The following is a 15,064-nucleotide window of genomic DNA, read 5'->3' as shown; positions in this document are numbered from 1 at the left end:
ATGCACATGACTTGAAATTTCAATCATGGAAATATTGGTATTCCTATTAACTTGCCTTTTCCTCAATTTCATAGTAATGTATACATATAGCACATGCATATCACGAAAAAAACTAATTCATCTATAGCTAAAAAGCTAAAATTAATCGAGAGATGCAGCTCTTACAGTAGATTGCTTTGGAATATAACATTTTACACGATTTATTCATTATAGAAACACCAAGTTGAACTAGGCTATAGTTCTATTTACTGTACACCATAAAGTTGTGAGATGAATTCTGGTTTAAAGCTCTATCTACACTATCAAACTTGATGTGATGTGCCCATATATGGACACGGTGACATCACTACCATATTTGGGAATATCACTACCATATTTGGGCATATCACTACCATATATTGGGCATATCACTACCATACTTGGGCATATCACTACCATATTTGGGCATATCAAACTTTTTTTGTCAAACTAGTTTGATAGTGTAGATAGAGCTTTAGACACTTTTACACTAATACTGTACACTGACAGTGTTGCGATCTGAAATGAACTGCACAATTGTTTTGGGTTTTTTTTATATTAATAATCTTACAATGGTTGCAAGCTCATTTGCTCTTTTTCTTATCCCACAGTTGACCAGTACAGAGGGTGAAGAATTCTTCCATCCAGTGTCCAGACACTAATTAGTTGTTTATTACCCTATTTACAATCATCCATGATTACGGAGTTGATGCCCAGAGTTCTGTATGTTAGAGGGGTGTTGTCAAGGATTTAGAAGTCGTATTCACCAATCACTATAACTGTGAATACAGTATATAAGTTAAATGTTACATGTATTTATTCTGGTTCAAGTTTAACTGAAAACTGAGGAAATTTGGATTACGCCCTCCACAGACACACGGCAGCCAGCAGTGCAGTGCCTACCAGATCAGCACACCGGAAGACAATCCCCTACTCTTTTCGAATAGTATACCAAGTTCTTTAATATATGTGTATATATGTACATAGGACCAACGACTTTACATCCCATCTGAAGGATGAGTGAACACATAATTCCTACATGTTACATACAAGTTTACTGATATAAATAATAAAATGAAACAATCAAAGTTCAATATCAAGATAAAGTATATTTTTAGTAATTTCCACAAACTCATGTCGTCAGTCAATTTAATTAAAGTCAAAGTACTTTATAAAAGGCAATTATTTTAAATTGCGGATAAATCCATACAGTTTTGACCTTGTAAAGTAATTAAGTATGTGCCATTCTATTGAAAGCAATATAAATACTAATAATAAAATATTTTTTTTATTTATTTTTCCATCTATAGCGGAATACCAATTCCCCCTTCCCACTCAAGTATTGTTCAATTACATGGTGTGAAGAGTATTAGGTGAATGGTAAAAGGTTGTATGTCAACAAGGCTTTGCAGTTTGTATGAATCTTTGTGTACAATGGATATAATTTCTGCTCTTAACTAAATTATGACTGCAACAACATAATGCACACACAATAAAGATAATATTTAATATATAAATGAATTACATTCACAATTCATTCAGGATATTTATTACTGTCAAATGTCAATATTATTGATTTTCAAGCATTTTGTACGAGAATCAATTCCAATTTAATTCCTCAAATTACATACAGTTTCAGTATAGCCATGAAACATTCATGAAATCATGGAAGCTCTCGATTTTCTACAAAAAGACCTATTTCCGTTTGTCATCTGAACATACTGTAGGTAAAAGGTAAAAATGATTCCTGTGTTCATTCTGAACGTAGGGGAATGAGCTGTTAGGAACAGCTCATTGTACTAAGCCTCGGCATTATGTGGTAGGGTGGCCAGTTCCTTTCCACGCTGCCCTTTTCTCCCTAGTATTTTCAACCAGGTACTCATTTACAGCTGAGTGGACTGGAAGTTGAACCCAGGTCTCTCTGTATATCAGTCAAGTGTCCTAACCACTCAGCTACCCAACTGAACATAGGATCTTGCAAAATAATTTGACCTCACCTCAGAAGGTACAGTAACTGATTGGTGCGAAAATTTGACTACATTCAGGTAAAGGACATCATTACTCCAACCAAATGAGAAACTGGTTTTATTTTGAGCAAAAATTAACCCAACAAACTAAGTTGAAACGTCGCACAAATACGTACTGTATTCATGAATGGTTTATCGTAAAGAATCATATACAGATAGAAACTACCAAAATTGGTTTGGAAAAACTTTTTGGATTTTTTAATATAAAGGTGAATGAGGATGTTTATGGTTTAATATTATACGGCTTTTAATTATGAATATGAGGAAAAAAAAAAATAAAGTTCTATGATAATATGAATAAATGAAATACAGAGATAATTTAATTTTTAGTTTTAAACCCCTAAAATGTAGACCATGGCAATACAAGATAATTTTGAATGATGTTCTAGTACCACATCTCAATGTCAAAACACTCTCAGTAATTCCATATACAGCAATGATGAATGATGATAATTATAATGGTAACTGTTCAATAAGTGTTTCAAATTTAACAAAACTGCAATTTTGTGAAAAACCTTAAATGTCACTATACATCCATTTAACAAAATGCATTTCTACAATATAAAAATATCCATTTCCAATTTATTTGCATTGATCACATTTGGCAGACTGCTAACCATGAAATATTAAGATATGTTAGAATTTAAAGCCATTTTGTTTTCCCTTAGTGGCAATTTATGTCTACATCGATATGCAAAAGTACACCCCTAGAACATATGACATTTGTAGACTTAATTCCGGTGGTGATTTGAGAAATTTAAACAGACAAAATTGTCTAATATCATATAACACATACATTTAAAATGGCAGAGGTATAACAATTAATGTATCCATCCTTGAGTCATTGTACAATGGGGGTTAGAGACATTAGGAGGGTTATTGACCTACTACTGTGCATTTTATTTTACATACAGAGTTCCTACAGAATCTGTCAATGATAGTTCTGATTCTATTTCAACTGCAATGAAATAAAAACACCATTTTTTGTATTGGGAAAAAAATAGAATTTCGACATGTTCAGTTCCTATTTGTAACATATTGGATTCTGCCCTTAGGTTATCAATACGTCAAATATCATAAAATGTCATATTATTTGACTATTTATTTGAAATTAAATTTAGGATGTGGAAAATCATTTTCATAACATATAATAATGATATACAATCAAACATAATTATCAAGAACTAAAAAAGCTGTAATTACATACTTAACATCTGTGCCACTGTTCACCAGATGTACATCTCCTGGTTGTATGTTTGGAAACCATTTTTCAAGTTCCTCGATCCATGGATAACGTAGTGAAGATGGTACGATTATCAGTAGTGGCCATTCTTCCTTGTAGCAGTATGCAACTGACAAAGCCTGTAATGTTTTACCAAGCCCCATCTGTAAAATAAAATAAAAAATATTAAAGATATATTGTCCCCCTGAAAAATTTTTTTTTATTTTTTATTGTTGAATATGTCATTTTACTTTCACATAATAGTTATTCACTTTGACCAAAAATTGGATCCAAAAAAAAATTTTTACCTTGAAAAACTGTAATCTAAAGAAAAAATTGTCAAATTGGCTGCCAGCCAAAGTGTTTTTGTTGAATTTAACCATTTATTCTGCAATTTTATTTTTTAAAACATTATTTGTTTTCTTTTTTTTTTCCATGGAAGTGATTATCTATATTAAAATAACCTATTCAAAACAGATTTAATTAATCTTCAGTTGTCATGTTTTTTGGGGAAAATACATCTTTGGATTTTGAGATAAACAGAAGCCTAAAACATACAGTAAAAACCTCTGAAGGACACTGACCCCTATTCACCCCTGAATTAAAAGGACAATGAGGGGCAATGGTTTAACACTACATTCAGTCTCTATTATAATGCAGACATCTCCCCTTTTTACTTCAGCATGATTGGTTCTTGTTAAGATACTTTCTAAGGCTCTGTCTACACTATCAAACTACTGTAGTTTGACAAAAAGTGTGATGTGCTTAAATGTGGTAGTGATATGACATCATCGTGTCCATATATGGGCACATCACATTTTTTGTTAGATGAAGTTTGTTTGATAGTAACAAACTTTATAGTATTTTTGTTTGTAAACTTTATACTGTACTTGTGACATAAGGATGTGCTAAAAGATTTGTCACATAGTTTGTGAATCTGCTCAAGATTTTGATGTTATCTCTTTTGTGAACCAAATGCTATGGGAGTTTTTCAAATTAAATTGCTTTTGGAAAACAAATTCATTTCGCAAATCTTTCAAACTCGATACTCTTATCAAATGCTAGGCCATCAGCAAGAAGTTCCATTAGACATGTAAAACCTTTTATGTGTAGTATTATGTATCAGATGTCTTAAACTAATTATATAATGGAAATAAATTTAGTATAAATCTTGAAGATTTAATTTAAAGACAATACATCCACAGTATATTTCAAAGAATTAATTTTGTAATATAAAATAATTTAAAACAAGATCATCTGTAAAAAATATTCTCTATAGACCGACAAGATTGTTCAATTTCAATTTATTGCCACAATATAACATACAATACACTAGACATAATAACAAGTTTATTAATACATAAAATTGCATATAAATACAATGAAAAGTAGTTTAGTCATGTGAGGGGAGAGTCATATAAGTCAGAAAGACCCACCACTAGATATAACATTAAATAAAAAAAATTACATAAATTGATAATATATAAAAGAAAACAATGCTTCTTTCCAAAAGGCCTCAAATTTATATACTATTGAAATTTGCATTTGGAAAACATTTTCTCCTAAATGGTTTTGTGACAAATTTTGTTTTCTAAATACAAATTTCTATAGTATTGTGGGGCCTTTTGGAAAGAAAAAAGAAATTCTCATTTTGAAAAATTTGACTCTGAAACATTACTATCATCAGATCATGATTTATCTTCTTACAGCAGCACTGAATGTTATACTTTAAGACATCTTTGCAATACATAGCGACATTATGTTTATTAAGCAGCCTAATTTCGGTTTGGAAGATAAATTAGTATAGCCCTTTACGGGCTCACTAACATGATGATTGTCGCGGCATGTTCATGTATTTCAAAACGCTAAATGAATAAAAACGAGGCCATGGTCATGAAACTACAGTCGGACAACATGACTACTACCTCAAAGGCGAAATAATTACGAATGAGGAAAGATATAACATTATTAGCATTCCAAAATGATACTCATTTGTGACTGTTCATACAATTTAGTCTTCGCATATTAAATATTTGAATTTAATACAGATATTAATCTAGTAAAATTGTGTATATCATCAGAAAATATTAGTCGACTTAATAACAAAATTTCAAGCACGCTTAGCGATGTTGCCGCAAATAAATCCGATGCCATTTGGTACAGCAACGTATTGACATTAAATCACTGGTTTAATATCAGTAATATTATAGTTATTCAAGGATCATTAACTAGAATGAAGAAGATTATTAATAATCGCTTTAAACATTAACAATTAATGCAGAGAAACGCAATTTACCTATGTCATACAGTTTCTTTTGTTATTTCTAATTATAGGAAATGATTACAGTACACAAACTTTAGTAGATTTCTACATATTAATGTACCATTCTCCGTGCACTGTTTCTAACTAATATTTGTAACGTAAATGCATATCCTTTAAAATGGTCTATGCTTAATTGAAGCTACTGTAACATATTACTGTATTATTAAAAAGTATGTTGTTGTTTTTGGAGTTCCTAATTTTGTAATATTATTTACATTTTATATTTTTGTTTTGAGGATCCTATTCACTACAAGCTATGCTTTCATTTAGGCTCCTCCACTCTATTTAAGTTTTTAGTGAAATAAAAATGAAATGAAAATGAAATATATATTAATAAAAATCAATTAAAAAAAAACCAATTTCATCATCAACCTTAATACAGTTACTATTTTAGTAGAGAATATTTTAATTCAAAACTTTATTTATAAATTTGAACTATGTATTTTTATGTGTTTTAAATGAATAAATGGCAAAAAGAAAGTGTGCCTAAAGGTATAGCAAAAAAACAATGAAAGTTTTGTAATCGTTGGAATTTTAAATGTTTACTAAACTCAGCTATCATCTTACAGCAGCAGTGATGAACAAAATGAGTCATTTTCAATCGTAATATTGTCTATTAAATAAATAATTGATATTCATGAAGCTATGTTTCACAATTGATGTGAAACAACGGTATGCATATATCAATTATAGAGTTACAGATATGTTTTACAATTCAATTGTTTCAATGCAAGTGAAAATTGCATATTGCATTTTAGGATATTTTACTAATTTTCAGGGGTACTGATTAGAAGCCATATTAGTGACCTTTGTTTTCATGATGCCCCTTCTTGATTAAATATCTTTCAAGTCAAAAGGTCATTCTGCACACATTCAGAAAGACATAATATTTGCAGAATTACCTGTTAGACTCAATAGCTGCGTAGTCAGATATGCTAGAGAGCATACCTGGATAAACCGACAATAGCCCTTTGTCCTTGAAGAGCAAGATATAACTCAAATAGTAGAAATTTTTATTGAACACTCTCTCCACAAATGATATAGTCCATTAACTATGCCTTAGGTTGGAGCCTCCTCACAAACCACCATCATTATTACGTTTCGAGTTATATCTCGCTCTTCGAGTGGAAAGAACTATTGCCAGTTTATCCAGGTAAGCTAGGCACGAAATAGACTGTGAACGATTGAAAATAGGTGTTTTGAAAGGCAAGTACAAATTTGTCCTAATAAACTAATTTTATACCTAGCCATGAACTTCTAAGCTTTAGAAATTGGTATTGACCAATTGATATCTTTAAGTGGACTTCTGGCGACGAAGCAGTATTCAGCCAAGTTCACTGACCATTAGCCATACTGTCTAAAAGCTGCGGCCAAAAAAAAAACAGACTCTAGGGGGCCATCAAATATAAACGTACAGTAGATGTCCAATAAGACACTTTGAAAAAACATAAATATCTAACATAAAATTCTTTTAAACACCCACTCATATAAATTGTTATTTCTGCTTGTCATTGTACAACTCTCTCATAAACACCAACGCATCATTTTTTATTTTTTTATTTTTTATTGTATTCAGTTGACAACCAACAGCGATGAAACCGCCACTAACAGGTTGAATCTAAACATAATAAACTATAATAATACATTCAAATAAGCAACAATAACAAAAACAAAGATCGGAACATTATAGAGATTTAACAATTTTACCCTTAAATACATTTAAACTATCATAAAATAAATCAATATCCAAATAAGTAACAAGCAACTTATTAAACGTGTTAGGTAACCGCTGAAAAATACCTCATTTTGTGCATTCAACACGACCACAAGGAATGTGAAGCAAACACTTGCTGCGAGTACAAGTTGGTATATTCAACTTAAACAAAGCAACAAGAGGACAATCATAAACAGTATGTTGAATAGTGGTAACATCCTTGTTGCTTGTGTTTGCAAACATATGCTCCATAACTCCAAAATGTATTGTAGATGGAGAAGCATTCTATATACTTAAGTTTAGTTTTATGGTTTATAAGTTTATTTATATGGATGATATTTCCGAAATAAAATGAAATTGAATTGAATTGAATAGAAAGAATTGTATAAAAATACCAAATCAAGGACAAGTGCAAGTAAGGAATCTAATAAATTTGTTCTGAACATTAGAAATACGCTGAGATTGTGTACAAGAAATGGAATTAAAAATGACTGAACAGTATTCCAGGTGGGGGCGCACGACTGAATGATGTTAATGCTCTATCATTGCCCATGAATCTACAGTTTCTCCAAACAAACCCAGCATTCTACCACATTGGAAAGTAAAAATGCTTTACAAAATGAATGCAACATTTTTTAATACAATAATTGACATAAACATCATAAATTCATTATTCATGGAAAGATGAATGAGTTGGCTCGTTAGTTTTTTTGACAAGCATCAAATTTCAAGTCACACATTAGGGCTATCTATTGGTAATATGCTTTTAAAGCTTTGAAAATAATTATACTCTAAAGATTGCGTGCCCGAGGCAATTTACTGTAATATACAATGGTACATTCACACTGAAGATATCACAACTTATAAACAGCATACAAATGTCGTTGATGTTAAATGCAAAACAAAAAGAAAAAAAACAACAATTCAAACTACAAAATTATTCTTCCAAAGAAAAAAAAATGGCAAAAATATTTGTAAAAACAAACTAATTAAGTAGAGCCAAGAGGGAAGCTTGTTTATCATAATACTTTTGAAAAAAAGATAGTAAACATATGGCAAAAAATGGTCAAATTGGCTGCCAGATAAATTTAACCACTTATTTTGTCATTTTATAAGTGAAAACATTATTTTTTTTCCTATTTTTTCTACGGAAGTGATTAACTTTATTAAAACTACAAAATAACATATTCAAAGTCTGATTTAATTAATCTTCATTTTTCATGCTTTTGGGGGACATAATACATATTTAAGCTTTACTTCTCAAATTACATTTTGCTAAAAATGTAATACGATCCTAGACCAGATACTGTTGTTCTATTTTTATATGATTCCGCCAATGAATTACTGTAAAATTCACCACGCAATCGATTGACCTCAAATGCCACACCTGGGCTAGCATCATTTGCAAATTTATCAATAAAATAAATGACAATAACATTTATGTCATGCATTATTTAGTTCATGTCAATAACTTTTATATTTCTATAATAATTTTATCATAAAAATGTATTCATTAAATGCACATATTTTATTGTCACGCAACATTATTGTATCCATCCTTGCGGTTTTCAAAACTTATCGTTTTTCCTTTTTAAACCAGCGTACATTTTAGAGAATATTCTTTACACTGTATTTGTTTAATGGTTTCAGTAAAGATATGTAGCACATACATATGACGTGACTTATTATATATCTGAAATACAATGACACCACTAACACTTGAAATTATATCACTATACCACAGCATTCAGTCACTATTTGGTCTTAATAGTAGTTTTACAGCCACTTACGCCTTCAACAATTACTCTACATTTTTACCAATTATCACAATCTTCAACACCATCTTCGTGTTTCACAGTTCGCTGATAAAGTAACATATTTCAGTCAAAAAATTGCAGAAATCAAATTAATCAAGTGAATGATATGTCAGTGATGAATAAGCAAGTAAATCATGAAGTGTTTCTTTTAACAAGCATGTGAAGAAATGTCAAATTTAATTGCCAATGACACTATCATTCTCGTCTTTATCGCTAAATTTCAGCACTTGTCTAAATGGATACTTTAAAAGACTTTTTCTCTAAATCTGCTTGATCGTGTGCGGAATTTTATTTTTATCATCCTATTAACAAATTCTGAGCACCTTTATGCGATAAGTGATAATTTTTTTTTTGTCCATGCCTTTTAATAAATCAATTCAGAACCATTCCTTCAACAGGATTTGTAAAACAGCATCTACACATTAATACCAATGCATAATAGTCTTATGGAAATACTAACATCCAATCACGTACAATACAAGTACACCAGATAAAAAAACAGCATATCAAAAACAATTTTTTTTTAAACTGCTTTATAGTTAATTTTAGTTATATGGTGCTAAATTTTACTGTACATTACGTATGTAATGATAATTTTGCTCCTTTTTTTCCAATATTGTGTTTATTCTGATTATTTCTCTGAAATGTATACATTTATTTATTTTTTCTCTCAAAAAAATTGTCTTTCTGGTTATAAAATTTGATATTTAAAAACGATTTTTATTCTAGCATTAATATTTATTTATTTGCTGCATATTTTTTTAATACAGTTTTTTTTAATATCCACAAATATTACAAATCTTCATTTTCAGTGTAAAAGTGTCACTTAAATATTAATAAAATATCTCAAAATTTAAATGCACTTTACAAATAATAAAATAGTATTAAAGATAGAATAAATGAAACCAAATACTGTGAAAATGATACATTTATTTATAACAAAAAGAATAAAGCTCTCACATTACAAAATTGAACTAGAAAATGAACATTTTTTTCACTGGCAGTTTTAAAATTTCCATTTATTCCATTTATTTTGAAATTGATACCTGTTCAATTCCAAGTCATTTAATATCATGTTTTTTTTTACAGGTAACAATGAGTGAAGACAACAACTGATCCATATAAGGGAAACACGGATCCATATATTGGAAACACGGATCCATATAAAGAAAACACGGATCCATATAAAGGAAACACGGATCCATATAAAGGAAACACTGATCCATATAAAGGAAACACTGATACATATAAGAGAAACACTGATCCATATAAAGGAAACACTGATACATATAAGAGAAACACTGATTCATATAAGGGAAACACTTATCCATATAAGGAAAACACTAATCCATAAGGTAATCACCGATCCATATAAGGGAAACACTGATCCATATAAGGGAAACACTGATCCATATAAAGGAAAAACCGATCCAAATAAAGGAAACTCTGATCCATATGAGAAAAACACTGATTCATATAAGGGAAACATTGATCCATATAAGAAAACACTGAACCATAAAGGAAAAACCAATCCAAATAAAGGAAATACTGATATAAAGGGAAACACTGATCCATATAAGAAAAACACTTATCCATAAAGGGAAACACTGATCCATATAAGGGAATACCGATCCATAAAAGGGAATACCGATCCATATAAGGGAACACCGATCCATATAAGTGAAACACTGATCCATATAAAGAAAACACCGATCCATATAAAGTATTGTATTCAATCCACTGTTGTACTGGTTAATATACTGACTTAACATTATACTTACTACATACTCAGAGATGAGATTTAATGTTTAGATAATTAAAGATGTTTTTTCAAGTCTAATACAGTACTTTGCTAGGACACCAAACAATCTTGTATTACCAAGACTGGATATCGAATAACAAACATTAAAGCAAAAACATTTAACCACACACATAATTACAATCCTTCTTGCAAGCAATTGAAATGTTGTAGGCCAAATTTTATCACAACAACTGCAACATAATCTACTAAGCTTACACGCCCACCTCAAGAAAATATATTTTTAGGCCTGACAATAAACTTATGATTAATGAAAAAACATATCAAGCAAACAAACTGGTTTTATACATTGATAAAATCGTTCTTATTATAATAGATGATTGTAGTATGTAATCATATCTAGGCCTAGTCTGATTAGAATGGATATGATTAAAAATTATTGTCATGTGAGGTTGTAGAGTCTCAACTACTGTATTTTCCAGTGAACGCTCATCTCCGATGTTGACAACGGAGCCTAGATAGTAACTAAGGTTCGTTAAGGTATGGTTAATCATCCCCTATAGCTATTTATGTAAATATCCTTTAATGAGTTATAAAATGTGCATGTATATTATCCACTTAACACATTTCGGAAGTGACAACAGTTTTAAGTGTTTGATTTAGTGTTGGTTTGAACATGGGAGTAAATGCTTTTGAAATGTTTAATTGCTTAATTATGTGGAACATTGTAGGAACATAAGCTGTATATTTACCTCATCTCCAATAAGACACCTGAAAGATATAACATACAGAAAAGGAATAACACAGAGTATATAAAAACTAAATTGTTGTCAACCATTTTCCATTTAAAACAATTTAAGTAATTAATTTTCCTTTATAAATTAATTTTATTATTTGAATGATGCTAAATAATAAAAATGATTCATGGCTTGCACATCAAACTATTTAATCAACTCATATCATATCTACTGTTCTCTCCGCCGAATAGGATATGAAGAACTCTAGTATTCCAAGGTACCCGTTATATTACATTATCAACAGCGGAATGACGTCTCCCTCCAGGCTACGTTTGTTGTCAAATTCAAGAGAATAGCCTACATATCTAGGCCTAGCTTACATCAGTGAATACAAATGTTTCTTGAAAAAACATATCGTAAAATATATTCTAAAATATTCATCATCAATTTATACCTACCGTCCATTATTTTTTAAGGCGAATAATACACCTTCTTTTTGAAAATTGAATAATTTATCATATAATTGCTTTGGAAGTTGTTCTAGGCCACTCGATGTTGCCGCCACCATTGTGTACTAAACTACACCCTCTATCTTGAAAACCATGACGTCATTATTAGATGATGAATACCAATTTTCAATCTTTTTTTCATCATTTTCAAAGAATTTTTACGGTGTATATTAAATCGAATGAAGCCCAACAAAACTGTTCGTTTGCTTAGCCTAAAACATTTACAAACAAATAAAATTGAAGTACTGTAGATATAAAAACTAGATACGTTGCAACAAATTTGAAATTTATGTAAGAAGATTTTTGTCTCATCTATTTTATGCTGCCATTAGGCCTAGAATACTTTACATAAAACCTTAGCCGTCTCGTCCTAAATATAATTATTTATAGCGTTTGAAAATCCACACAATATGCCTTTAAGCAAACGTCACCGGTAGTTATTCAATGCCAAATACATGAATACATACTACATACAAAAAAGTAAGATGTACGCTTTTATACAGTTTCTCTTAGGCGGTGACACAAGTTCTTGAATTTCATACTATTTTCATCAAACGACAAAACCTCGCAGGCAGAATTCCAATGAAACGTATACACGTCTTTAAATAGGTCTACAATTTCTGGAAATGTATAAGAAGACATTTATTTATATTGACTTGGAAGTATGAAGACCTTATTACCCATATTGTAACATTCAATTTCCCGAGAGTTGAAACCTAAACCCTAGATCACTTGTAAATAATGCATACTACGGTAATAAAATGGTAAATTTGGCCTAAATAATTATATCTAAATTGTGACATTGTCCCACTATTTTGATAATAGCGATTATGAACATGTGAATTCTGGTGCTTTTGGCATTTAAATATCACAGTTTCTAGTCTGAGTTCCAGCAGACGAAGTTTTGACACATATGGCGTTTCATACGTAAACTACTCGAAATAACTACAGACTTGGGGCAAGTCTACAGTTTCTTTCTAATTCGTCATTTCACATTTTAGAAGTCCGCCATGTTCAGATAGAAATATAATATGAAACAGAAATTGAATCGATCTTATGTCAATACCTTTCATTCTATTGCCATGTTGTACATTGTACTTGTTGTAACTCCATGTTCCCGGATTAACTTAAAAAACAAATGTTAATGTTCTCCTAAAAATTATCCAGACGGATTTTAAAGAAATAAATAAAATAGTCTACTTGGTGTGTAAATCTGATGATAAAAAAAATCTAATTCTTACTGGAATTTTAGATGCTAATAATAATATCCGTTTTCCAACATGAAACTTCTATTTCTAATAACGTTTGAATAACCTAATGTATAAGTGAAAGGGGACTAGCTGACGTACAGGTCGAAAACAATGTAAATGTACGTCTATTAGTAAGTAAAGTATTGTAATATGGATTTACAAGAGATAATAAAGAGACAATGAAAGCTTATGGAAACAATACATTTAATTATAATAATCTGTGATATATAGGCCAAGACGTCAAAAACGACATTTAATAGTGAAAAACATCAACACGTTGAATAACATTACTCTGCTTCTTAATAATAGCTTATTAAATCTGAAGAGATTTACTTTTACTTTATGTCGTAATTCAAGCAAAATATTGTTCATATCCATCCAACGAGTTGACGTTCAATGTAATTCGTCAAAACACATGATATGCTTCCTTTTGCACGTAAATCGGAATGTATAGCTTGCGCCATAGACACTAATTCCTTTATGATGTTATCTATGTTAATTGATTCAAAATTACCACAATACGCTAAACATGCATTATACATTTTAAGTTTAACGGACAGGACCGGACAAATTATTATTCAACTGTGTTTATATTAAGTCCAGTTGTAGATTATTAATTTATAAGAGCAATGTAAATACATTTTTACTCGGGGTACCCGAGTCTAGGACTCTCTCATCTTCTCCTCCATCCGACACTATTGAGTAACAAGTGCGATTTATAAAGTACTACTCCTCCCTTATTCGTTGTAGTATTGAGCTGGGATTTGGCATGAATATACTACAGGGACATGTCCTCAAAGCTATAGATTTTTTAATTTCAAACCGGATGCAGCCATAATGACGTCTCGAAGATGGTACCATATAACCGTATTTGGTACCGAGGTTATTGATGTGTATTTGACGTCACATCCCGTCTTATGACGTCATTACAGCTTCTTTTGCTGAACCCCGAGTATCGCACATTCGTGCTTGTTTTTACAGTTTTCTGTTAACATCCAATTTATTATAGTTGTTTCCCCCAGTCCCAAGGGACACAGCCATTTGCTGCCTTCAAACGAGACTCTTGGAAATTGAGAAAACTCGAATGTAATGGTACCGTCGTACATATACTTTTCCTTTCATTATTTACGGTTATTCGATATGTATTTGTTTACTCAGATGACATATATGAAGATCATTGGCAAACAAGTCAGGTCCCAGTGGCTTTCAAAGTATATGCGTACCATTTAATCAAGCTACAAATTGACACATTTTATATATTATTAACAATAAAATTAAGTTCTCTGTGCAAAACTACACCACTGACAACAACAAATTCGTCTAAGGACACGTGGCTCTGTTCTCACCAATTACACTTAAGAGAAATATGTGTGGTATTGACTTGCCAAAAATTAACCGATAATTATCGGTTAATTTTTCTCGAGCGGAATCGGTTAATCGGAAGTTTTATCGGTTAATTTTTGGCTGCGGAAACACGGCCTTAAAGAATGATGAACATTTAAAAAAGTGTTTCCTTCAATCTATATGTGTGATTGGTGACTACTGAATTTTTTACATAGTTTGTGTGGAATTTATAATAGAAATACAGACATCATCAACGTGTCAAAAGAGATTACGCCCAATGTGGGGCTTGAACCCACGACCCTGAGATTAAGAGTCTCATGCTCTACCAACTGAGCTAACCGGGC

The 15,064-nt window shown here is 30.9% G+C and overlaps 1 protein-coding gene and 1 non-coding gene across 2 annotated transcripts in view; both read right to left on the bottom strand.

Moving 5' to 3' along the window:
• The window catches only part of LOC144835838 (DNA annealing helicase and endonuclease ZRANB3-like), a 63,350-nt gene extending 51,165 nt beyond the window's left edge, over positions 1–12,185 (bottom strand). The window contains exons 1-3 of the mRNA XM_078690952.1: positions 12,076–12,185; positions 11,633–11,651; positions 3,253–3,431 (exon numbers count right to left, since the gene is read on the bottom strand). Coding sequence (XP_078547078.1) covers positions 3,253–3,431; positions 11,633–11,651; positions 12,076–12,185 — 308 coding nt within the window. The remainder of the gene's footprint in view (positions 1–3,252; positions 3,432–11,632; positions 11,652–12,075) is intronic.
• Positions 12,186–14,991: 2,806 nt separating this feature from the next.
• Trnak-cuu (transfer RNA lysine (anticodon CUU)) lies at positions 14,992–15,064 on the bottom strand. Its single transcript has one exon. It is a non-coding gene; the product is annotated as a tRNA-Lys (tRNA).

Source organism: Antedon bifida, chromosome 1 (genome assembly GCF_963402885.1).
Source record: "Antedon bifida chromosome 1, ecAntBifi1.1, whole genome shotgun sequence".
In the NCBI taxonomy this organism is placed as follows: domain Eukaryota; kingdom Metazoa; phylum Echinodermata; class Crinoidea; order Comatulida; family Antedonidae; genus Antedon; species Antedon bifida.
Note: the sequence above shows the minus strand (reverse complement) of the source record. Positions and strands in the feature narration are given on the sequence as shown.